The sequence below is a fragment of the Garra rufa genome, chromosome 9, assembly GCF_049309525.1.
Source record: "Garra rufa chromosome 9, GarRuf1.0, whole genome shotgun sequence".
Lineage (NCBI taxonomy): Eukaryota > Metazoa > Chordata > Actinopteri > Cypriniformes > Cyprinidae > Garra > Garra rufa.
The window spans coordinates 6,534,659-6,562,485 of record NC_133369.1 but is presented as its reverse complement, the minus strand read 5'-3'; the positions used below and the strand labels follow the sequence as shown (position 1 = coordinate 6,562,485).

General features: G+C 33.3%; 1 protein-coding gene across 1 annotated transcript in view; it reads left to right on the top strand.

The window, feature by feature from the left end:
• The window catches only part of ext1a (exostosin glycosyltransferase 1a), a 96,242-nt gene that overhangs the window by 49,518 nt on the left and 18,897 nt on the right, over positions 1-27,827 (top strand). Inside the window, exons 2-3 of the mRNA XM_073846778.1 lie at positions 19,493-19,586; positions 25,640-25,747. Of these exons, the coding sequence (XP_073702879.1) occupies positions 19,493-19,586; positions 25,640-25,747 (202 nt within the window). The remainder of the gene's footprint in view (positions 1-19,492; positions 19,587-25,639; positions 25,748-27,827) is intronic.

Sequence of the window (27,827 nt, the reverse complement as noted above, 5' to 3'; positions counted from 1 at the left end):
TATTCCTGTGATGCAAAGCTGAATTTTCCGCATCATTACTCCAGTTTGAAGTGTCACGTGATCCTAAAGAAATCATTCTAATATGCTGATTTACTATTTTGGATTTTATGTACATGTACTAAGTTTCAGAAATAATTAATGCTTTTATGCACATGCATTTGCTTAAATTAGTATTATACACACTAATTTGTCCCTGAACACCAGTTCTATAATGTGAAATTGCATTAGATCTGTGCTAAATTCACAAATGCAAGCCATGGTACACATGAAATCCATTAGATTAAAGCAAGGGGGGAATGAAAGGCAAGTGAAGGAGTGATGAATCGGTGTGGATGAAACAGGGCCGTGAATGTGAATGCTTTGTGCAGTAATTAGATAAATTAACCCGGGGTCAGAGAGAGCAGAGCTGCGTTGAGATCCTCCACTCTGAGCTACTGTAAATGTTTAATGAAGCTTCCTTTGAACCCGTTCAGCAAATGAGGGATCTGAAAATCACACATGACCGGTGAGAAGTCTTTGATGGTGTCTATTATAGTTATTGGAATTAAATTTATCTTTGGTTTGAAAGAATAGTTCACTCAAAAAAAGATTCTGTCATTATTTACTTTTTTTTTTTTCACCCTTATGTTGTTTCAAACCCATATGCTGTTATTTTTACTGTGGAACACAGGAGGAGGAATTTTAAAGGCTTTATACACATCTTGTTTCCATACAAAAGCGGTTTGCAGTGTTCATGGCTGTCAAGCTGAACAAAAAAGACAAAAGCACCATAAAAGTAATCAAGTGAGAATACAACATTTCTCACATTATCACTGTTTATTTGCTATAGTTTAGAAAATTGTAATTAAAGTATGACAAGAACTCAAGAGTTAAATTCTGAACAAATTAAAATAAATTAAACGTTTTAAAAATGTGAACTTTGAACTAGGTTATCAGTATTGACCAATAACAGAATTAAATGACAGAATTTAAAATTAAGTATTTTTAAAATTTAAAAAATGTGAACTTTGTGTTATTGGTCAATGCCGATAAACTAGTTCAATGTAAATTACTCATTTAAAAAAATATTTAAATGTAAAAAATTTGAACTTTGAACTAGCTTGCCAGCATTGAGCCAAATAACAGAATTCCAATTTAAATAACAAAATTTAGAATTTTATACGTTTTACTTTTTTTTTTTTTTTCAAATTGGACTTTATCAGCATTGACTAAAACTGAATTGAAATTTCAATTATGCAATTTAAAATTTTAAAAATTAAAAAAAAATTGAACTTTGAACTAGATTTATCAGCATGAACCAATAGCAGAATTTAAATTTAAATGACAAAATTTAAAATTGCAAATATTTTTTAAACTTTGAATAGTTTATTATTGACAAATATCTTAATTTAAATTTAAATATAAATTACAGAATTTAAAATTTTCAACATTTTAAAAATGTTTAGTTTATCAGCATTGAACAATAACAGAATTTAAATTTAAATGACAAAATTTAAAATGGCAAACATTTAAACAACTAAAAAAATTAACTTTGAACTTTTAATAACAAAATTTAAATGAATGAATTACAAAAAAAATTGAACTTTGAACTAGGTTATCAGCATTGACCAAAAACAGAACTTAAATGACAGAACTAAAAATTAAATATTTTTAAAATGTAAAAAATATGAACTTTGATGTTAGTTATTCAATGTTGATAACTAAGTTATCATCATTGACCAGTAACGTAATTTAAATTTAAATTACAGAATTTCAAAAATTTTAAAAATGTAAACTTTGAACTAGTTTATCAGCATTGACCAATAACAAAATTTAACTTCAAATGATTGAATTTAAATTTTTAAACATTTAAAAAATTTGAACTTTGAACTAGGTTGTTAACATTGACCGAGAATATTTTTAAAAATCTAAATGATGGAATCCAAATTTTTAAACATTTAAATAAAAAATATATATTAACTTTGAGCTAGATTATCAGCATGGACCAAGAACTGTAACCACTTTGCCAGTTTTGTAATTTTTAAATTGTAAGAAAAAAAATCTGCTTTGGATTTTTTGTGACATTACAGCATAATTTTGTCAAATAATTAAATTTTGTTTTCATCTAGTGTACATTTCCAGTCACATATATATGCATCAGCCACTAAAGAACCCCTTTTAAAAAGCAGGTTTCTTTAGTTTACTGCTCAAATTCAGACCAAGCTGAGACTGTTTAGAACAATGCATCCTACTAAATGTCTCTTCTAGTGAGAGTTCGAAGGACTTGTTTTTTTCCCCATTTATTGGAAAGACTTTCATTCCCAGCAGCAAAGAGAACAAATGACTAATAGAGAAGAGAATAAACAGGAACAAAATGCTCAGTGATGGTTTTCCATCAGTGATGACCCATCCCTTCCAAAGGCTTCAGAAAATAATAGAAATCTCTGACTGTGGAGTTTCTTCACCCACTCCTTCATACGCATAATAGCAGCACGGAGCCAATGAGACTATTGTTTTATGCACAGAATTAATAATAGAGCCACAAAGTCATTCCGTGGTGCTTACGTTGTCCATAGCACTTATTATTATAATGCATTTGGTTCTTAATGACATTAAATTGGTTTTTAACGCATGTTTGAAGTGCTATACAAAGTGCAAATTTACTTTCAATATGAGAAAAGAATTTTTCCACATGCCTGAGAATATTTCCAAGCCTTTCTCAAGCACTTTCTAGTTTTTTGGGCAGACGCTGACAGATGCCTGTTAATGCACGTCTTCAAAGGACGTCTTGTCTCGTGATGTGATCTTTTATGACCTTTGGAAATGCTGATCTTCCCAGCAGTCAGCATTGGCCTTGCAAGCTAAAACTAGCGCATAGCTGTGAGGAAATGAGCCTGGCTGTTTCCAACAGGGTTGAAGGGGCCGTTTGGATCTCAGATGCATGCTGAAAGCGAGAGACGTGGAGTGGGATTGTTGGTGTGTGTGTGTGTGTGTTCGTCTCATAGACTGGCATTCCATTGGCTTGAACTCATGTGCTTAGCGACGCAAAACTCTCCACCAGGGATTAAAGACAGTGGGAGTCTGACACATCCACAGCCACTTTTTCTAGAGCGCCGAATTCATCCCGATGCTCTTTTTTTATTTATGAGAACGTCTTTCAACTCCGGCTTCGTTTATTTTTAGCTTCCCAACTGTCTCCTAATTCGCGGCGGAGCACAATGACAGTGTCACGACAACCTAGTAAAAGCGTATTTAAAATGACACTTCGCATCTCCTTTCCAGCCCCTTTCTGATTCGGTTTGCCTTGCATGCTGTTACCTTACTGTAATGGACTTCATGTTTTCTCTAGGGATGTTTTTTTCTACATGATGGATTATAGAAGATTTGCTCGCATCTCTTGTTTCATTCTAATCAAATGAAATTGACATTTTAAGTGGCGGTAGTTGGTTTCGGGTAATACATGAGGGTGGATTGTATCAAAATGTATGATGATTTTGCAAATGATATACAAACGGCAGTTACGCATAAGCAGACTAATGTAAGATCCTGGTCTTAATCTGTGTGATTCATCAATGCAGCATTATTTCTTCAATATCTCAGCTTGGAAAGTAAAATAGCTTGCAAACAGTCTTTCATGTTGATGTTTATTAGCCAAGTGTACACCATATGTGCCGAAATTATATTCAGTGGTCATTTTGTGGTCATTTTGTGGTTATTTAAATTATAGTGTCATTGTATATTAGTTATTTTATACTTTTATAATTGCAATTTTGAATTCCTTTTTTATCATTTTTAAACTTTTCTTTGACCTTTTGTTTACTTCAAAATTATTTAAAAGCTTTGGTACTTAATATTTGTTTTTGTTTTTTATTTAGTATTGATTTTTAGTTTATTTACGGTTTATTTTTAATTCATTTATTTATATTTATTTACTTTTTTATTTATTTGTTTATTTACATCTATATGTTTGTTTACATTATTTATTTTATTATTATTTTGTTTACCTTTATTATTATTATTATTTATCATTTTGTATTTATTTACACATTATTTAAATATGTAAAAGACTGCTTTTGTTTATACAGTTTTGTTTTTATTTAGTTTATTTCTTAGATACTTTGTTTGTTTATTAGTTGTTTTGTGTTTGTCTTTTTGTTTACATCCATTATTCATTTTAATTTTTACTTTATTTACATAAATTAGTTAAATTACAGAAAAAACTTTTTTATTTGTTTTTTAATCATTTGTTTAAAAAAATGTTAAACCTTTTTATTTACTTCAAAATAATTTAATGATTTTACTCAATATTATTTGTTTGTTTTTAATTTTTAATTTGTAGTTTAGCTATGTGTAGTTTATTGTTTTTTATTTTATTCATTTATCATTTATTTTTTTATTTTTTTATTTATATCTATATGTTTGATTGTAATTTATTTTATCATTATTTTGTTTGCTTTTTATTACTATTTTAATTTTTATTATTAATAATATTTTTTATTTACATGCTATTTTAATATGTAAAACACTGCTTTTTGTTTTTAATTTATTTATTTTATTTTGTTTCTTAGATTAGTCGTTTTATTTCGCCTTTGTATTTTTATTTACATCCATTATTCATTTGAATTTTTACTTTTTTATTTCTTTACATATTACTTAAATACAGAAAGTTTGTGTACTTCAAAATTATTTAAAATGTTTTGGTACTTAATATTTATTTTGTAGTTTAGTTTATTGATTTTTAGTTTATTTATGGTTTATTTATTTTGTATTTATTTGTTTTATTTACATCTGTGTGGGTTTGTTGTGTATCATTTTTACATTTATTTACACATTATTTAAATATTTATAGACTGTTTTTTTGTTTATTTATAGTGTTCCTTGTATTTTGATTATTTTTCTTAGATTAATTGTTTTATTTTGTGTTTGTCTTTTTATTTACATCCATTATTCATATAAATGTTTACTTTTTATATATTTACATGCATTAGCTAAATATGTGAGACTAATTAAAGCTTACTAATTTATAACTCAGTAAGGGTTAATATTTAAATATAGGCAGTCATTTTTTTAATAACTGCATTGTTTTGACCTCATAACTGATGTATTTCTGAATGAGAGAACTTGTGAATGTTAGCCTATGTCTATTTTAAACCAGCGAGAATATTCAGTTTTCCATGAAAATGATGATTAATTAATATTTTAAAAAAAGTTTGATCCATCTCAGCATCTCATTCATATCTGTAGTCCGCAGTGCTATTTATATCGCGTTATTTGTCCCAGTTTGATCTTCCTCTCATTAAATGTGTCCAATTAAACCGTAGACTCCACATGCCCTGGTTGCACATAAACTACATGTTGAGCAAAACCAGCGAGAACACGCAGGCAGCTGCTCGCTCCTTCTCCACGGACGGGAGCAACATCTACGCGTCGACCAGATGGCCAGGGTCAACACGAGCCACGACGCTGTCTGAAACCCATGTCCCATCCTGCCACAAACAAAAACACACCCCTTCTTCAGGAAGCGGCGCCTCAGTCGAGTAGACGCGTGCATTCGTTCCTAATTGTGACTAGTTCTCGGCGAAGCGGCGCTGGTGTCGGGCCTCAGCGGTCGTCCGGCAGAGCTATTGAGCTCATTAGAGCGTCTCAGTGACTGCGTTCACCTCCTTCCAGCTCCGCAGACCCTCCGCTGCCGGGGTCACTGATTCCCTGCCCCTTCCTCTCCCGCTCTACAGCCTCTCCAGGTTTTTAATAAGGACGGGAAATCCCGAAGACAGGATCGTGCTGGGTTTTTACCCTCAGGTCTGAGACGCACGGTTCCTGACAGAAAGTAAGGAGCATTGGAGCGCACCGCTGTACTATAGGGTCAAAAAATGTGGAAAGTTGTCTTGTTTAACCTGAAGTACCTGATATATATTTATTTGAATTTGTGCTTTTTAATTTATTTACGTATATTAGTTAAATTACAGAAAAGCCTCCTTTTTTTTTTTTTGTCATTTGTAAAAAAATAAATAAATAAAAAATAAATAGCTAAAATAAACCTTTTCTCTGATTTTTGTTGACTTCAAAATTATTTAAAATGTTTTGGTACTTAATATTTATTTGTTTGTTATTATTTTGTAGTTTAGTTTATTTATGGTTTATTTTTTATTTTTTATTTTTTTATTTACAGCTGTGTTGGTTTGTTATTTATCCTTTTTATCCTTTATTTAAATATTTAAAGTCCCTAAGTGAAGAACATATGTGACCCTGGACCACAAAACCAGTCTTAAGTCGCTGGGGTATATTTGTAGCAATAGCCAAAAATACATTGCATGGGTCAAAATTTTTGATTTTTCTTTTATGCCAAAAATCATTAAGAAATTAAGTAAAGTTCATGTTCCATGAAGATTTTTTGTAAAATTCCTACTGTAAACATATCAAAATGTAATTTTTGATTAGTAATATGCATTGTTAAGAACCTAATTTGTACAACTTTAAAGGTGATTTTCTCAGTCTTTTTGATTTTTTTGCATCCTCAGATTTCTGATTTCAAATAGATGCATCTCAGCCAAATATTGTCCTATCCTAACAAACCATACATCAATAGAAAGCTTATTTATTGAGCTTTCATATGATGCATAAATCTCAGTTTTGTCAAATTTAACCTTATGACTGGTTTTGTGGTCCAGGGTCACATATAAGCTCTTATATGTTTTTCACTTAGGGGTAAAAACACGTTTGAAATATTTATTTATTTATTTATTTTTTATTTGTACATTGTTTTTGTTTACATTATTTTTAATTACTTTTATATTTATTTATTATTTTGTTTATGATTTGTTTATTGTGGTTTTATTAATTTTTAGTTTATTTGCTTTGTTCAGATGTACTTTACGTTTGTTTTGTTTATATCTGTTATTTTTATTATTTATTTTTATTTTATTTCTTTTGTATTTGTACGTTGTATTTTGTTGTTGTTATTTTGTTATTATTTTGTTTGTAATTCCATTGATTTGTTACTGTTTATTATGGTTTTATTGATTTTTAGTTTACTTATTTTGTTTTATTTTTTTGCTTTGTTCAGATGTACTTTACATTTTTTTATTTATTTTTTTTATTTTGTATTTGTACATTGTATGTTTGTTTTGTTTACGTTATTTATTTTTAATTACTTTTACATTATTTATTATTTTGTGTATAATTTCATTGATTTGTTTCTGTTTATTATGGTTTTATTGATTTTTAGTTTATTTATTTTTAGATGTACTTTTACATGTGTTTTGTTTATATCTGTTATTTTTATTATTATCATTTTTATTTGTACAATGTATGTGTTTTGTTTCTGCTATTTTTAATTACTTTCATAATCATGTATTATTTTGTTTATAATTTCTTTGATTTGTTTCTAGTTTATTATGGTTTTATTGCTTTTTAGTTTATTTTTAGTTAATTTGCTTTGTTTGTATCTATTGTATGTTTGTTTTGTTTACATCTGTTATTTATTTATATTATTTGTTTATTTCTTATTTTTTTGTTATTTGTTTTGTTTTATTTTTATCTACTTAGTTTATAATTTCATTGATTTGTTCCTAGTTCGATTATTTTAATTATTTATTAGTTTATTTGCTTTGTTCAGATTTTGTTTATTTGTACATTGTTTGTTTTGTTTGCATTTATTATTTGTTTACATTTATTATTTTTGTATTTACATACATTATTAAGCAATACATTGCTTTAAAGCAAATTTCTACTATAAAGCAGCAGCTTTTAACTAAATAGAATGAACATAATTTCAATGGCAAAGAAGGCGGAGCCTCAAAGCCACACCCACCTATTACATAATCGCCATTGACCAATAGGCATTTAAAGGTTTTTACCAGCCAGAACAAACTTTTCTGTAAAGTTTGCTCTTTCAAACTCTTTAAACAAACTCCAAACAATTTTGTTTGACCTTTTGTTCACAAAGACACCAGTTTATTCTTCAACTTCGCCTGAAGTATATCAGTGCCTTAATACCGCTGTATCCTCCCTAATAAACACACCTGGCTGTCTGTGCTGTTGATTTGTGGAGTATACGTGGGTTGTTTTGATAACAGCAGCTCGAGAATAAATCCCAAGTTCCCAAGTGTGAATTCCCAGCGTAATTACAGGACAGCGCAGGATGATATTAACTCGAGTCGGTTATGATTAATGACACAGTCTTCAGTGGATAATTAATCAGCTGTATTTGCCCTTGAGGCCAGACATCCATTTGGACCATCTGCCACAGCAATGCGGATAAACTTTCCAGTGGCCTTTAGCCTTTAGCCTTTAGCCCCAGTCAAAAGTAACTCCAGCGAAAGTTACGAGTGCCGGGAAGTTTTTCTGACTCTGGAGAGACAGAAGACCTTGTGACGACGTGTCCTAGTTTCCTAGCAAATGTGCTTTGTGTTTGAAAGTTAGTTCATTTGGATGCTGCTAATTCCCTGTGTTCATTTTATGTAGAGCGTTTAACCATCCAGATGGTGTTTTGTAGGCCAACCCGTAAGTCAGCATTACACTGTTTCCCTTGACAAAAACCCAATAGGATTTTTCCATTGGCTTTTGGATAAGTGCAGGAAATGAGCTCTGTGATCAGCAAAAGGTTACGATTCTTACATGTTTTGTTTATTATGATCATAGTTCATAGTTTTAAATAGGGTTTTTTTTTTGCACTAGCATGACTATAATTCCTCTGTATTATAGTAGCTCTTCTGGACTTTACAAACAACGTTTTCGCTCTGTCAGCAGAGCCGGATTACAGGATAAATGGACATTGGCAAACCAGTTGTGCCTGAGCCATTAATGTCTTATTTTCTTGATTGTGCAGACAGCGGATGCAAGCGTTGCACTTTTGTTTTTAGCATGCATTGTTATTGTCGGAAGTCAAATGGCATCTTTTGTCTAACAAGCTAAAGGGGAAGCGTTTCGTTGGCACTGTAGTGACTGCTATAAAACATCTCTATTAGATTAGACTGAGTTTAAAGCAAGACCTGTATTTAGTGTTACTGTTAAACTGAAAGATGTGTAAGTAGTCTCTGTATTCTCACCAAGATTTGAACAAAAACACAGTACTAGCAATAAAATTGTGAAATATTATAATTTTAAATAACTGTTTTAAAATGGAATTTATTCCTGTGGTGCAAATCTGAATTTTCAGCTTCAATACTTCAGTCTTCAGTGTCACATGATCCTTTAGAAATCATTCTAATATTCTGATTTTCTGCTCAAGAATTAATGTTGAAAACAGTTGTTGTGCAAATGTTGATACATATTCTTTGATAAATAGAAAGTTCAAAATTAGCCTGGCCTGGCTGATTATCGGCACCGATATTTAGCATTTTTATGGTTATCGGCATTGGTTTGCTGATAAAATTATTTTATTTAAAGAATGATTTTGTCAGAGCCCTTGTTATTATTAATTTTGACATTAAATATATTTTTTTACACCAGACATATATCGGTTCAAAATATCGGTTATCGGTCTACTTGATCTGTAATAATCGGTATTAGCATCAGCCCGGAGAAACCCATCAGTTGACCCCTATTCAAAATTAACAGCATTTATTTGCAATTACATTTTGTAATATTAGTCTTTGCTGTCACTTTTGATGTCTAAAATGGTATATGCTTAAAACATTTGGTTCATTAACCTATGGCATAAGTTCATGGTCTTTTCTTCTTGTCTGACCATCAATGATATCATAACTTGACTTGCATGTTGCATTTTTCATACTTTTTCATGTTTTTAATATTATTTTTGATTATAAATGAACAGATCAGATCAGAAGTCTCTAAGTTCTCACCAAGATGTTATCATTTTATATGTTTTCTACTTGAATATATGTTAAAATGTAATTTATCCCTGTGATATAAAGCCAAATTTTTAACATCATTAGTCTTCAGTGTCACATGATCCTTCAGAAATCATTCTTATATGCTGATTTGCTGCACAGGAAACATTTCTGATAATTATCAATGTTAAAAACAGTTACGATGCTTAATATTGTGGTGAAAACACTGATACATACATTGGTTATTTTCAAAACCGATATGCTGATAAAATAATTTAAAAGCTTTAAAGCAAATTTATGCAACAATGTTTTGTCAGAACCATCATTATTCATTTTGACATTGATTTTAATTTTTACACCATACATGTATATTAATTCAAAATATCGGTTATTGGTCTACTTGATCTGTAATAATCGGTATCGGCATCAGCCCTGAAAAACACATGTGTCAACTCCTATTGAAAATTAACAGAATTTACTTGAAATAATCTCTTTGTAACATTATAAATTTCTTTACTGTCACTTTTGATCAATGTATTGCATCCCTGTTAAATAAAAGCATTATATTCTTAAAAAAAAAACTCACTAACCCCAAACTTTTAAACAGTGTAATGTTTATACACACCATTATACTGAATGATGATGCTACAGTATGTCATGTTAGTAAATACCATGTTTTTTGAATTGGTACCACAGAAATACTATAGTATATGCTCAAAACATGTGGTTCATGAACCTTTGTCACACGTTCATGGTCTTTTCTTCTCACTTGGCCATCTGTGATATCATATCTTGATGTGCATGTTTCGTTTTTAATACTTTGCATTTTTTATATTATTTTGGTTATCAAAGAACAGATCAGATGTCTCTATATTCTCACCAAGATTTGATCAAAAATTGTAAAATATTAGTATGATTTAAATAACGTTTTCTATTTAAATATAGCCGATTATCGGCACCGATATTAAGCATTTTTATGGTTTACGGTGTCGGTCATTTTCAAAACCAATTTGCCGATACAATAATTTACAAACTTCTAAAATAATATTGCCAGAACCTTTGTTATTCTTAATTTTGATGTTATTTTTTTTTTACACCAGACGTATATATATCGGTTCAAAATATTGGTTATCGGTCTACATATTGGACAATTATTGGCACTGGCCCTGAAAAACACATATCGGTCAACCCCTTTTCAAAATTAACAGCATTTATTTGCAATAGTAACGTTTTAAATGTCTTTTGTAACGTTATAAATGTCTCCTATTGAAAATTAACAGAATTTACTTGAAATAATCTCTTTGTAACATTATAAATTTCTTTACTGTCACTTTTCATCGATTTAATGCATTCTTGCTGACTAAAAGTATTAATTTCTACAAAAAAAAAATCTCACTGACCCCAAACCTTTGAACAATGTAATGTTAATACACCATTATACTGAACTATAATGCTATAAACCATGGTACATTCATCTCATACTGCACTACAGTATGTCTAACATATTATGGTATATGCTTTAAACGTGTGGTTCATTAATCTATGCTACAAATTCATTGCTTTTTAATATTATCTTTGGTTATAAAAGAGCAGATCACAGTACAATGGAAAAAATGAGGGATTTAACAAATCCAAATAATATTCCAAATGCACTGTGTTTGGTTGTTTGTAACAGTGTAGCTTGTGCATTATGAGTCATTTTATTATATTATGTGGCTGGACTTTAATAGCACAGAATGCAGTATCATAAATCTGTATCATAAGCGCATATGTTGTCATGCTGCCTCCCAGATGGCAATCGTGGATTTACTATCATCCACAAGAGACTCGAACCAACTGCTTTCCTCTGGATCTGCTTCAGTATCTTCAGAGGCTGTACTTCTCGTGATCTGGCGGATGTTAAAACAGTTGTAACACGCTCATGAGGTTGTGTGTGTAGGTCTGTGTGTGTTCTGTGCGTCGGGACGGGCGTTAAGTACGGGTTTAATCTTGTTCTGATTACACAGTCATTACAAGCAGGTTGGCAGCGTTGGTGAAGCCAGCAGTTGCCATGCGAGCTCTCATTTCCACTAATCTGATTTAAGGCACAAATGCCACCCATGCCAGCCTGCTGCTATGGCAACAATGCCAAATATAAACATAACAAAGAAAACTTAGACATTTTGGCTGCCTACGTTCTAGTTGCCTGTTTTTTTTTATGCATCTTGCACGCTTGTCAGCTTGATAGAGGAGATTTGCGTCGGGTGAGCGGCGTCCGCCGACCCACAGCGACAGTTTAAAGACACACCTTCAACAGCAACAGCAAGCTTTCTTTACAGCAGCTGACCGCTTTGCTTTGTTTTCCTGTACGCTTCTAAAAATAAAGGTGTTAAAAGTTCCTTTGTGGATTTTATTCTATTTTTTGTCATTTCTATTTAGCTTTAATTTAATTTAATTTAATTAATTTAGTTTTTTTTTTCATTTGATATTTGTTTTGTTTCAGCTTTATTTTAATTATTAAAAAACATTTGAACAGTTTTAGTTAACAGTAACACCACTGGCGATAGGTGTTTTTTAGAAGCTAAAACATGTGTAAATTCATCTGGATTTCAATATTTATTCATATTTACATTTACATTGCAGATTTGTTCTATACAGACTTACTGTTTATTTTATTTTAAAACTAATTGTATTTTTGCTTTATTTTATTTTGTCTAATAGGATTTTATTTTAATTTTATGTTAGAACCAAATATTTATTTTTATTTTTATTTTATTTTATGTTAGAACCATTTGCTATAGCCAATTGTATTTTTTATTTTATTAGAAATTTTTCTGTGTAGCCAAATATTATTTTTATTTATGGTACCAAACGAGCCACATTTTATTTTATTTTATTTTATTTATTGCCAAATATGATTTTATTTTTATTTATGGTATTTTATTTTATATTAGGACCAAACGAGTCATATTTTATTTTATTTTATTTTATTTTATTTTATTTTATTTATTTTAATTAATTAATTAATTTATTTATTTATTTTATTTATTTATTGTACTGTATTTTAATATTAGAACCAAATAATTTTAAAGCCAGATTTTTAATGTTATTGTTTTAAAAAAAATGTGTATAGCCAAATATTATTTTTTAATTTATTTTATAGACAGATATTATTTTTGATTTATTGTATTTTATTTTATGCTAGAACCAACTAAGTATTTTTTATTTTAATTTATAGTCAAATTTTATTTTATTTAATAGCCAAAAATTATTTTATTTTATAGCCAAACGTTATTTTTTATTTATTGTATTGTATTTTATATTAAAACCAAACTATTTTTAGAGCCACATTTTTTGTTTTATTGTATTTTATTTTAATTTATTTATTTGTATAGCCAAATATTTTTATTTTATTTTGTGTTAGAACCAAACACATTTGTTTAATTCATTGTATCTTATTTTATGTTAAAATTGAATACATTTATTCAATTATTAAATTAAATTTAATTATATTTGATTTAAATTTAATTTAATTATATATTATTATTATTTATACATTTTATTTTATTTCTCTAAAACATTTATTTTTTCTGTTTAATTTATTTATTTTTTCAAACAGGGTTGAAGTTCATTTAAAAATGTTAAATCGTATTCTTTTAAAAATTATACAATTTATTTATAGCTTAAACAGCATTGAACCCAAAACATTAATTTAAAGTCAGCATGAAATCCAAATGGACTGTATTTACATTCTAAATGTACATTCCTAATCTTGTCACATAATCCATTTGTTTGCATTCATTACCTTTTAAAAAAAGGTATTTTTGATACCTATGACTATTTTTGGTCCCTCCAAGAACCTTTCAGTGAACAGTTCTTAATGCAACCATGTTTTCTTAGTGTGAAGGACATTTGAATAATCTAAAGAACCCTGTCCACTGTAAAAAACCTTTTGTCTAATGAAAAGGTTTCACGGATATTAAAGGCTCTTCATGGTACCATTAATGTTAGTAATAAGCTCTATTTTGTAATGTATGTTGTGGACTTGTGTATGGAGGCCTGTGGAACAACTCCTCATCAAGATCCAGCTGAATTGTGGATGTGTTTATTCCACCACAAAGTTCTTTCCCAAAGCCCACTCCATCACTTCCTGAATGCATTGAACTTTCTCGCCCCGGCCCGAGTGTGTTATGAGAACAAGTTGCACTGCGCTCGACTGGCTGCTTGTGTTTGAGTAACGGCGCTGGGTTGCAGTTATTCCTGACCTGCATGTGTGAACTCACTGCTATTCATTATAACAGGAGCTGTATGCTGTGCTGTGCTGCGGTCTCGCCTGCCATCCGGCTTGAAGAAATAGACTAGTGGCTGTACACAACTGCATATTGTACATAACAAACAAGCTTCAACTTGTATTTTGCTAGTACCAAATCCTGGACAACAGGTACTTAAAATTCAAGTCCCACCTAGTGTTGTCACGATACCAAAATTTGACTAAAATATCTGGATGCTACTACTCAACCGATACTATGACATATACTAAAACATTGAAGAACAGGAAAAGTAAATAATTAATAGATGATCCAAATGGAGGTTATAGTTTTTTCATCTATTAAAAAAAGAATTTCATCCCCCTTTAAAAAAAAAAAAAAATCATATGCCACTACAGGTTTGTAGAGATCTTTGCCACTTTGATAAGAGCTAAAAGGATAAAGCCGAATCTTATTTCATGATGTAGTAAGTTTATTTTGTAATTTAATAATTATTAGTATTATTAATAATTTTATTTCCACAATAACATTTTATATCATGATAAAGTCCACTTTTGTTATTTTATCTTTGTTATTAAAAATAAGAACACAGATGCAAGTAACAAACTAAAGGGACAAATACAATAAAACAAAGACACAATGAAATGAAACTTGTTTTATTCCCCAATATCTGTTTTATTTTTTTGCAAATTCATTTGAATTTATCTGGATTCCATTTTTCTCGTTTTGAATTGAATTTTCCATACTCTATTTTAATTATTATTTATTTATATTATTTAGCTACTAAATATGTTGTAGTAGCCTACATTTTTTTTCTTTGTACAGCTGCTTTGAAACGATTTGTATTGTGAAAAGCGCTATACAAATAAACTTGAATTGAATTGTTTTGTTTTATTTTATTTTATTTATTTATTTTTACTATTTTATTGCTAGATATTTTTATTTATTTAATGTATTTTATTTATGCTAGGACCAACCAAAATTTTAATTTTTTTATTTTAAAGCCAAATTTTATTTTATTTTATTTTTAATAGCCAAATATTGTTTTATTTATTGTATTTTATTTTATGTTAGAACCAATTGCTATATCCAATTTTATAGATAAATTGTACTTTTATTTTATTTTATAACCAGTTCCATTTTTTTATTTTATTTATTTTATATTATAGCCAAATATTATTTTTTATTTATTGTATTGTATTTTATAATAGAAGCAAACTTTTTTTTAGAGCCAATTTTTTTGTTATTATTGTATTTTATTTTATTTTTATTTATTTATTTATTTATTTTGTATAGCGAAACATTATTTTTTATTTATTGTATTTTATTTTATGTTAGGACCAAATGAGCCAAACTTTATTTTATTTTATTTTCCAGATATAATTTTTTATTTATTGTATTTTATGTTATGCTAGGACCAACCAACCAAACATTTTTTTTTTATTTTATAGCCACAATTTATTTTATTTTATATAGTAGTCAAATATTATTTTTTTATTTGTTGTATTTTATTTTATATTAGAACCAAACACATTTTTTTCATTTATTGTATCTTATTTTATGTTTTTGTTATAACATATTATTTTATGGTATGTTACAAGTGAAATGAAGTGCAGACAGCCTTGCATGTTGACTTTAGGACACCACAACCATATCAAAAATGCACAAAAAGTCCTTTTAAACATCTGCTTGGAATTCATATTAAAAATGTTAGTCTGCACACAATGAGCCGGTAGTATAAGCCGTGTGGTGCTGCTGAATTATGAAGTCTTTCAAGTGCATCATCCTATCCTATTTTCAGATAACCCATATCAGGTTGCCCACTGAGCCAACAGGTCATATAAGGTCATTAGCTCATCCTACAGCACCTGCCGACTCTCAAACTCAAGCTTTACCATTCACCTCAAACCCGGAGAGTATTAGAGCTGAAGCCAGGGCAGTTTGTGTCTCGCTGTCCGCAGGCGTCGTGTCCTGTTCCTTCATCCACGCTGAAGTGCAGAGGTGAAGGAAGACCTCAGGGGCTTCACATTGGAATGCACAGCATCACCGATTACTCATTGGAGAGAGGGAGGAGAAGGAGCGGAGAACGTGGTGGAGAATGTGTAAGAGAGGGGAAGGGAGGATGAGACGGGCGAAAAAAACAGGAATGTCGCATTAGGAATTCCAAACAGCCCCTTAATCCAAGTGCCGACTGAAACGCTGCTCAAAGCATTTGCTGAAGCTTTTATCCCACCATAGTGCAAGAGCAGCCTACAAAGCAGAGGTCGAGAGGTCAAGAGCGTGAACAGGGATTTCTAAGTACTCGCTTCTGACTGTCTGTGCACACTCGTGTGTGATTCATGTTATGATTCTAAATGTCTGTAACCCTTTTGACATTGCAAACCAAGCAGGTTAGGCCAATGTGTGGTTTCTAGAAATCAAACTGCCATTTGGATCAACTATAGATATTTAGTTTCTGCCATTAAATTAAAACACATAAAGGTAATTGTGACTTTTTATAAACTAACTCAAAATTATGGGATATAAATTTAGAATGGCAGGATGTAAACTCAGAATTAAGAGAAACAAATTTTGAATTGCAGGATATAAATTAAGAGATATAAACTCAGGATTGGGAGGTGTGATCTTAATTGCGAGAAAAACTCAGAATTGCGAGATGTAAACTCAAAATTGCAAAACTTAAACTCAAATTGCAGCGTAAACTCAAATTGCGAGACGTAAACTCTGAATTGCGAGACGCGAACTCTGATTTGCGAGACGCAAACTCTGATTTGTGAGACGTTAACTCTGAATTGCGAGACATAAACTCAGAATTGCGAGAATTAGACTCAGAATTGCGAGAAGTAATCTGAAATTGTGAGATGTAAACTGAGATTGCGAGACATAAACTCAAAATTTGCGAGTTGTAAAATCAAATTGCAAGACATAAACTCAAAATTCCAAGTCAATTTTTACTCAACATTGCGAGAAGTAAACTCAAAATTTGCGAGACGCAAACTCAATTGCGAGACGTAAACTCTGATTTGCGAGACGTAAACGCTGAATTGCGAGACGTAAACGCTGAATTGCGAGACGTAAACTCTGAATTGCGAGACGTAAACTCTGAATTGCGAGACGTAAACTCTGAATTGCGAGACGTAAACTCTGAATTGCGAGACGTAAACTCTGAATTGCGAGACGTAAACTCTGAATTGCGAGACGTAAACTCTGAATTGCGAGACGTAAACTCTGAATTGCGAGACGTAAACTCTGAATTGCGAGACGTAAACTCTGAATTGCGAGACGTAAACTCTGAATTGCGAGACGTAAACTCAGAATTGCGAGACGTAAACGCTGAATTGCGAGGCGTAAACGCTGAATTGCGAGGCGTAAACGCTGAATTGCGAGACGTAAACTCAGAATTGCGAGACGTAAACTCAGAATTGCGAGAAGTAATCTGAAATTGTGAGATGTAAATTCTGAATTGCGAGACGTAAACTCTGATTTGCGAGACGTAAACGCTGAATTGCGAGACCTAAACTCTGAATAGCGAGACGTAAACTCTGAATAGCGAGACGTAAACTCTGAATTGCGAGACGTAAACTCTGAATTGCGAGACGTAAACTCTGAATTGCGAGACGTAAACTCTGAATAGCGAGACGTAAACTCTGAATTGCGAGACGTAAACTCTGAATTGCGAGACGTAAACTCAGAATTGCGAGACGTAAACTCAGAATTGCGAGACGTAAACTCTGAATAGCGAGACGTAAACTCTGAATAGCGAGACGTAAACTCAGAATTGCGAGACGTAAACTCAGAATTGCGAGGCGTAAACTCTGAATTGCGAGGCGTAAACTCTGAATTGCGAGGCGTAAACTCAGAATTGCGAGGCGTAAACTCTGAATTGCGAGGCGTAAACTCTGAATTGCGAGGCGTAAACTCTGAATTGCGAGACGTAAACTCTGAATTGCGAGACGTAAACTCTGAATTGCGAGGCGTAAACTCAGAATTGCGAGGCGTAAACTCTGAATTGCGAGGCGTAAACTCTGAATTGCGAGGCGTAAACTCTGAATTGCGAGACCTAAACGCTGAATTGCGAGACGTAAACTCTGAATTGCGAGACGTAAACTCTGAATTGCGAGGCGTAAACTCTGAATTGCGAGGCGTAAACTCTGAATTGCGAGGCGTAAACGCTGAATTGCGAGACGTAAGCTCTGAATTGCGAGACGTAAACTCTGAATTGCGAGACGTAAACTCAGAATTGCGAGACGTAAACGCTGAATTGCGAGGCGTAAACGCTGAATTGCGAGACGTAAACGCTGAATTGCGAGGCGTAAACTCTGAATTGCGAGGCGTAAACTCTGAATTGCGAGGCGTAAACGCTGAATTGCGAGGCGTAAACGCTGAATTGCGAGGCGTAAACTCTGAATTGCGAGGCGTAAACTCTGAATTGCGAGGCGTAAACTCTGAATTGCGAGGCGTAAACTCTGAATTGCGAGGCGTAAACTCTGAATTGCGAGGCGTAAACGCTGAATTGCGAGGCGTAAACGCTGAATTGCGAGGCGTAAACTCTGAATTGCGAGGCGTAAACTCTGAATTGCGAGGCGTAAACTCTGAATTGCGAGACGTAAACGCTGAATTGCGAGGCGTAAACTCTGAATTGCGAGGCGTAAACTCTGAATTGCGAGACGTAAACGCTGAATTGCGAGGCGTAAACGCTGAATTGCGAGACGTAAACTCAGAATTGCGAGGCGTAAACGCTGAATTGCGAGGCGTAAACGCTGAATTGCGAGACGTAAACTCAGAATTGCGAGACGTAAACTCAGAATTGCGAGAAGTAATCTGAAATTGTGAGATGTAAACTGAGATTGCAAGACAAACTCAAAATTTGCGAGGTGTAAAATCAAAAAAATCTAATCTTATTGTATTACTAAAACATTTAAATGAATATAGGTATCTATATATCCTAGTAGGTTGCTCTGATGTTGTAGCTGGTTAATAGACATTGCTAGGGTGCTCTAGATGGTTGCTTTGGTACTAGTTGCTGAATGTTGGCTGGTTACCAGTGGTTGCTGTGGCCTCTGGATGGTTGTTTTAAAATTGGAATTAGTTGATTTGTTAATATGCAATGCTAGAGTATTTTGGTTATTTGCCCGTTTTGACTAGTAAGTAAATGTAAGCAATTGTGTTTGACTAATTGGAACAACATTTGGGGGAATTATGTTGCTCTAACATGGGTGTGTATAGTTTTGGAGTGATATCTGTGACTCAAAAGGTCCTGTAAACTGGAAAGTATGTAGTTGCTTTTTTCCACAGCGCAGGTCTGAATGTTTTCAGACCATTGACATGCTTGATTCACAATCTGTGCCAGATGTGATGAGCACTAACTGAGTTTCCATGCAAATAGGATGTGCACCTCCTGTTTTCCTGCATCAGGATGTTTTCTGACCTTGGTTCTTAATATGTGCTTCCTTGTTTTGTTTTTTTTCTCAACAGGTACGACTATAAAGAAATGCTGCATAACTCCACTTTTTGTCTCGTGCCTCGAGGACGCCGCCTGGGCTCTTTCCGTTTCCTGGAGGCTCTGCAGGTACGTTTTCCCAGTTCGTTCCCATCACCAATACTGCTAGCAGACATTATCATTGCCGTACTAAGGCTAGGCGATATACCTGGAAATAAACATAAATATACATACAGTCAAGCCCGAAATTATTCATACCCCTGGCAAATTCTGACTTAAAGTTACTTTTATACAACCAGCAAGTTTTTTTTGACCGGAAATGACACAGGCGTCTCCCAAAAGATAACAAGAGGCATCATTGTGGAAAAAATATTTCTCAGTTTTTATTTACATTTGAACAAAAAGTGTCATGTCCAAAATTATTCATACCCTTTGAAAACTGTCCCAGTCAATGGGAAAATCCAAAGTTCTATACCATTCCAAATAGTCCAAGCTGTTCTAAAGCATCTTAATTACCCTGATTCATTTGGGAACAGCTGTTTTAATCAACTCAACAGGTGAAAAACTGAAGCTCTCTGCTGTTGTTTTGTGGACAGTCATGGCTCAGACAAAGGAGCTCACTGAGGACCTGCGGCTGTGCATTGTGGCTGCTCACAAGTCAGGAAAGGGCTATAAGACCATATCGAAATGTTTTGAAGTTCCAGTGTCTACAGTGCATAGTAATATTAAAAAATACAAGACGTTCCGCACTGTGAAAAATCTCAGAGGACGTGGTCGGAAGCCGAAAAGTGACACCTGTGCTGGCCAAGAGGATAGTGAGAGAGGTAAAAAAGAATCCAAGGATCACCACCAAGGCCATCCTGATGAATCTGGGCTCTGCTGGTGGCAACATCTCAAGGCAGACAGTCCAACAGACACTGAACACCGCTGGGATCCACGGACACAGACCAAGGAGGACACCACTTCTCCAGATGAGGCACACAAAAGCCCACTTGGCCTTTGCAAATGCTCATCTGGACGAAGAAGAAGACTTCTGGTCTTCTGTTTTATGATCAGATGAAACAAAAATTGAATTGTTTGGCCACAATCATGTAGCCTTCATTTGGCATAAAAAAGGAGAAGCCTTCAACCCTAAGAACACCATCCCCACTGTCAAACATGGTGGTGGGAACCTAATGTTTTGGGGGTGTTTTTTTTTTTCAGCCGGTGGACCAGGGAACCTAATCACAGTAAACGGCACCATGAAAAAGGAGCAATACATCAAAATTCTCAACAACAACATCAGGCAGTCTGCAGAGAAACTTGGCCTTGGGCACCAGTGGACATTTCAGCACGACAATGACCCTAAACACACAGCAAAAGTGGTGAAGAAATGGTTAGCAGACAAAAACATTAATGTTTTGCAGAGGCCCAGCCAGAGTCCTGACTTAAATCCAATTGAGAATCTGTGGAGGGAGCTAAAGATCAGGGTGATGGCAAGGAGACCCTCCAACCTGAAAGAGTTGGAGCTCATCGCTAAAGATGAATGGGCAAAAATACCAGTGGAAACATGCAAAAAGCTGCGGTCAGCAATTATAGGAAGTGTTTGATCGCTGTAATAGCCAATAAAGGCTTTTCTATTGATTATTGAGAAGGGTATGAATAATTTTGGACATGCCACTTTTTGTTCAAATGTAAATAAAAGATGAGTAATAATTTTTTCCACAATAATGCCTCTTGTACATCATCTTATCTTCTGGGAGACGTCTGTGTCATTTCTAATCAAAAAAAAACTTGCTGGTTGAATAAAAGTAACTTTAAGTCAGAATTTGCCAGGGGTATGAATAATTTCGGGCTTGAATGTATGTATATAAATATATATATAAATAATAAATGGCAAATAAATAAATCCACTTTAATCCATAACCAGCATTATATTCTGTGATGCTGTGATGCCGGTGTAATGTCAGCTGGCCTTCTATTGTGTGGGAGTGCGGCTGTGCTCTTTCAGGTTGTCTGACGTTGTGCAGACATGAGGCTTAACAGGCCATTATATATTGTGTTTTGAATTGTGTGGGTGTTGAGGATTGACTTGCTGAGGTTTGCGGGGCTTTTATGCTGCGTGTGTGCGTTTTTGTCTGTCTTCAGCTCTCAGGGGTTGTATTGGTCTGTATGCATTTCAGCAGATTGAAGGGCTGGTTAATGACACTGCAAGGATTAGTCCATAACAGCGGGATGATATTAGAGATGAGGGGAGGTCAGAGGGTGGGTGCAGCTTAGCAGATTAGGGACAGGACAACAAGTCTGTGCAAACACACACATGCAGAGTTATGCTTGGAAAAGATTGGGTTTTATCTACAATAAAGTTCTGTTGAGGCACCATGATGCAATGAAGACGGATAATGCTTTTAATATATACCATGATACTGTATTATTACTACTTACTGTATACGATGGTATACTGTGTCCAAAAAACACTGAAATAGTGTCATAAGCATGTTTTTAAAAAGTGTTAAAAATGTTTGGACTTGGCAGCAGTGTTATTTTAGTATTATTCATATTACATACAATTTATTTTTATATTTAGGAATGTTTTAAATTACCTTTTTTTGTTTTAGTAATTTAATATGATTGACTGATTGATTTGATTTATTAGGTTAATAAATCAAATAATTATATATATAAATTTTTTTTCTCCCATATTTGTAACAGTGTTATTTTAGTATTGTATTTTATAGCTTTTAGGATTTTTATTTCATTCATTTTTATTTGTATATATTTAGTTGGTTATTTAGTTACTTTCAAGTAAATTCTATTTATATTTGTATTTGTATATATATATATTAGGGCCGGGACTCGATTAAAAAAATTAATCTAATTAATTAGAGGCTTTGTAATTAATTAATCGAAATTAATCGCATTTTAATCGCATATAAATATTTGACCTGAGAACAGTGAGAAGTAAGTTTTTTCATATGGATTTTTAGTATACCATTGAATAATGACTGAATACATAAACTTAAGCAACAAAATATTGTTTATTTTTGTTCAACCAAGTCCAACAGACCAGTGCAATATTGCCATTAAGTGTAGCAATAGGATACAGTGTTTCCCCTAGGTTTCCATACTTTTTTTTCTCTGTACTTTACCCTACTTTGTGTAATAACGAAAACATTTATTTCAGTGAAAAAATAAATCCAAAACTCTCTATTTTAACATTTTGAACAATAGGGCTTTACAGTCTTTTGCTATTTATTTTTTTTTTTTAAGAAATTCTTGTGTTTTAATTTTTCTCATAATCAAATGAAAGCATAAACATTTATTTATTTTTAATCCAATGAAAAATAAACCTTTTTAATTTTTGGCAAACAAACAGAGGTTTGCTGTTAAAATCAATAAATAATAATAATTTAACATTTAAATAATAATCGTATTTTTTTCTAAAATTAAGTGGTTAATCTTGTTGTTATATTTATTTTTTTATCATATATATTGTTTTTTGTCAATTATTTAAATAGGAATATTGTTCTGTTTCATGTTAAACCGTACTTTTATTTTGACAGGTTGCCGTGAAGTTTCTGTGTGTAAAGTATGATATGATGCTAGTTTTCTCAAATGAAACGGTAAAAGTGACACTGACAGTAGCTTTGGAGATTGAGTCTATCTGTTCATTTGAGATGCAAATGCCAAAAATTAACGGGAGCATCACGCGTGCAGTAAAAAAAAAGCCTCTCTGCCATTCTAACATACAGAGGCAAACGGTACATGCAGGATTCATATTAAAACGGTCTTTTTGCATTTCAGTTTTCACAGACACTAGTCCATATCGCGATTTGAATTAAGTGACAGACCAACTTTTGATTTATCAATCCAAAAATCGACGAATTTACGTGGCATTCCGCGCTATAGTAAATTCGGTTTTTATGAATGGAGTCCGCGATCCAGTCCGTGTTTTCTTGGAGGAGACATTGTAAACGCGCCCCCCTAAGATAATGGTAGGGGAAACACTGGGATATTTAGAAATATACTAGCCTACATTTCAGAAATTCAGATACCCTATAGGGAGGTAGACCTTCTGTAAAAGCATTGAGGTGATACATGAGGCTCGATGTGCTGCGGTGATATGCGCATTCCTTTGTCTGAATGCTAGTTGGTGCTCCAGTATAATCGGTCCGCTGAAACTCATCCAGTGAGAAACGTTCCGCGGTGCAAAATTAAGTGCGATTAAAATGCGTTAAAAAAATTTAACGCGTTATTTTTGTGTAATTAATTAATCTAAATTAACGCGTTAAAGTCCCGGCCCTAATATATATATATATATATATATATATATATATATATATATATATATATATATAAAATCGTATATAATTTTCAGTATTTTATTTTATTTTTTATATATAAATAAAATAAATAGAAAAAAATATTATTGTTTTAAATATTTTTAGAAATCAATAAAACACTATTTCGTAACAGGCTACTATAATGCTTTATAAACAAACAAATTATTACAAATAAAAAACATTTTACTAAGTTGATAGCGTGGTAGTCTCAGCCTCAGACGTCACGCCCACGGAACGTTGGCTAAACGTCTGATGCATATGGTACACTTAACTGGAAACACTTCAGGAATGTCGAAGTCGTCCTCTGATTCGTTGAATTTGACCGGATTTCCAGGAGACGCGAGTGTCGCGTTTATATTCGGTCCGCCGGGAAACAAAGCGCAGACTGATTAATTCAGCTTTTGCTAAAAGGTGCTTATGCAGACGCCATTGTTGTTATACACATTTGCCACGTTCGCGAACAAATTACTGACTTACTGCTTGTTCTCCCTCTTCTTCGTTATCTTTCAATGCTGGTTATTTCAATGACTGACTTGTTGCACGGTAGTCTGTTGTTGTGGGAGCAACTCCACGCCCCGAAACGTGACACTGAACGAAACGAACTGTGATTGGTTTTTTGACATGTCGATTAAACGGTCTTATGGGCGGGCCTTGGCCAACTAAAGCTTCCATGAATTCCAGACCTTCAGCCGTCAGTCTGAAGGTCTGGCTACGCGAGACTAATAGCGTGGTGATTTTAAGTTATTTTGAGCTTTTGACTGTTTCCACTGTAACTCCATCCTAAATAATGAATGCAGCTCTGCACTAATGACCAATAATGGCAGCTGATATGCAAATTGGAGACCAGGTAGTCATTAGATATTATAAACAATGCACCATCTGTCTGCTGGTACCTGCTGCTACACCGCTACTTCAGAACAAAAGACAACAGCTCATTTGTAGCTGAATGGTGAACATGTTTGACAATTCACAGAAAAGCTGCTTGGATGTACATGATTTCAATTATAATATGTTCATATTGCACATTACTGGATTTTACTGCATACAGTGCCTTGCAAAAGTATTCATACCCCTTCATTGTTTTCACGTTTTGTGAAAACTGTGTATGTGACCCTGGACCACAAAACCAGTCTTAAGTTGCACAGGTATATTTGCAGCAATAGATATTAGATAGATATATAGATCATGTTCCATAAAGATATTTTGTAAATTTCCTACCCTAAATATATCAAAACGTAATTTTTGATTAGTTATATGCATTGCTAAGAACATTTGGACAACTTTAAAGGAGATTTTCTCAATATTTCGATTTTTTTGCACCCTCAGATTCGAGATTTTTATTTTTGTTCTACCCTAACAAACCATACATCAATGGAAAGCTTATTTATTCAGCTTTCAGATAATGTATAAATCCTCATTTTAAAAAATTGACCTTTTATGACTGGTTTTGTGGTCCAGGGTCACATTTTTTCCTGTAGCTTTTTGCATTGGTCTCCTTGTGTTTTCTTGATGATTATCTCACATCCTCATTTTCATTGTTATGAGTTCAGACAGGCAGAGCCATGCTTTGTGTTTCCCTCAGTCGCTGCCAGATTTCCCAGAGCTCAAGATGGAACAGAAACATGACTGATCTGATAAAGCATGATTCCTCATTTCTCAGTCTGAAGTCAGAGCTCCCCTTGCTTTCAGACTTTCCACTCGAAGACGCTAATAAAATTTTCATGACACTTGTTTTATTTTTCTTCAGCCTGTTTTAACTTGCCTCTCTGTCTCTCTCTCTCTGTGTGTGTGTGTGTGTGTGTGTGTGTGTGTGTGTGTGTGTGTGTGTGTGTGTGTGTGTGTGTGTGTGTGTGTGTGCAGGCCGCTTGTGTTCCCGTCATGCTCAGTAACGGCTGGGAGCTTCCCTTCTCAGAGATCATCGACTGGCGCACGGCTGCCGTCATTGGGGACGAGAGACTTCTTCTACAGGTACGACTTCAGGATAGAAACTAAATCAGCTTATGTGATGCGTTGGGTTGCTTGTTCCTGTCTGAAACAACAGCTCTGTTCCCAATTCAGTGAGCTGCCTGCTGTCTACTGAAATACATTATAGTATTGGCTCCTCTGTGAAAAGTACATGCAATGCTGCCAAAAGGAAGTGACAGATATGTTGAAATTAGTTTTAACCTCATGCTTTCTCAAGCCTTTAATCACGCATGAATTAAATCATTCTAATGTCACGTGCCAATTTGCCGGGCCCAAGCTCACAACTATCAGTGACGTTCTGCAGACCTCCAGAGACTTTCACAGTGAAAGCGAATGCATGTTGCTTTGTAATTGAAATGGGACCTCTTGCCCTCGCCGATTAGCGGCCTGTGGCAGAAAGGCAGTCTGTGGTGAGAGGACTGACAGCTTCTGTCAGGCCGCAGTAGCACATTTCTGCATTTAATATGCTCCCGTGCCCCTGTGGCACTGACTGGCTCAACAAAAGGTGAGACTAATCGGCCAGTGAGATATTTGTAATGGAAATCCACCTCAAGGGCCGTTTGTGTTTACAGTGATGAGAGACTTTAATAACCGCTCACACCTGCTGTGACTCACTTTTCCTCTCGGTAAATACTAGAAATGAACCACTGAAAGACTGAGCGAGACCTCAGGCTATATTCCTATCTATCTATCTATCTATCTGTCTATCTATCTGTCTATCTGTCTATCTATCTGTCTATCTGTCTGTCTGTCTGTCTGTCTATCTGTCTGTCTGTCTATCTGTCTATCTATCTATCTATCTATCTATCTATCTATCTATCTATCTATCTGTCTGTCTATCTGTCTATCTATCTATCTATCTATCTATCTATCTATCTATCTATCTATCTATCTATCTATCTATCTATCTATCTATCTATCTATCTATCTATCTATCTATCTATCTATCTATCTGTCTGTCTGTCTGTCTGTCTGTCTGTCTGTCTGTCTGTCTGTCTGTCTGTCTGTCTATCGATCTGTCTATCTGTCTATCTATCGTTCTATCGTTCTATCTATCTATCGTTCTATCTATCTATCGTTCTATCTATCTATCTATCGTTCTATCTATCTATCTATCTATCTATCTGTCTATCTGTCTATCTATCTATCTATCTATCTATCTATCTATCTATCTATCTGTCTGTCTGTCTGTCTGTCTGTCTGTCTGTCTGTCTGTCTATCGATCTGTCTATCTGTCTATCTGTCTATCTATCGTTCTATCGTTCTATCTATCTATCGTTCTATCTATCGTTCTATCATTCTATCTATCTATCTATCTATCGTTCTATCGTTCTATCTATCTATCTATCGTTCTATCGTTCTATCTATCTATCTATCTATCGTTCTATCTGTGTATCGTTCTATCTGTGTATAGTTCTATCTATCTATCATTTGTTCTGTATCATTTGTTCCATTTATCTATCGTTTGTTCTGTCTATCGTTCGTTCTATCATTCTGTCTAATCCATCTATCTTTCGTATGTTCTGTCTATTGTTCTGTCTGTCGTTTGTTCTATCTGTCTATCTGTCTATCTATCTATCGTTCTATCTATCTATCGTTCTATCTATCTATCGTTCTATCTATCTATCTATCTATCTATCTATCTATCTATCTATCTATCTATATTGTTCTATCGTTCTATCTATCTATCGTTCTATCTATCTATCTATCTATCTATCTATCTATCTATCTATCTATCTATCTATCGTTCTATCATTCTATCGTTCTATCGTTCTATCTATCGTTCTGTCGTTCTATCTATCGTTCTATCGTTCTATCTGTGTATCGTTCTATCTATCTATCATTTGTTCTGTATCATTTGTTCCATTTATCTATCGTTTGTTCTGTCTATCGTTCGTTCTATCATTCTATCTAATCCATCTATCTTTTGTATGTTCTGTCTATTGTTCTGTCTGTCGTTTGTTCTATCTATCATTTGTTTTATTTATCCATCGTTCGTTCTATCGTTCATTCTATCATTCTATCTATCCATCTATTGTTCTGTCGTTCTATTTATCTATCGTTCTGTCAGTCTATCTATCAT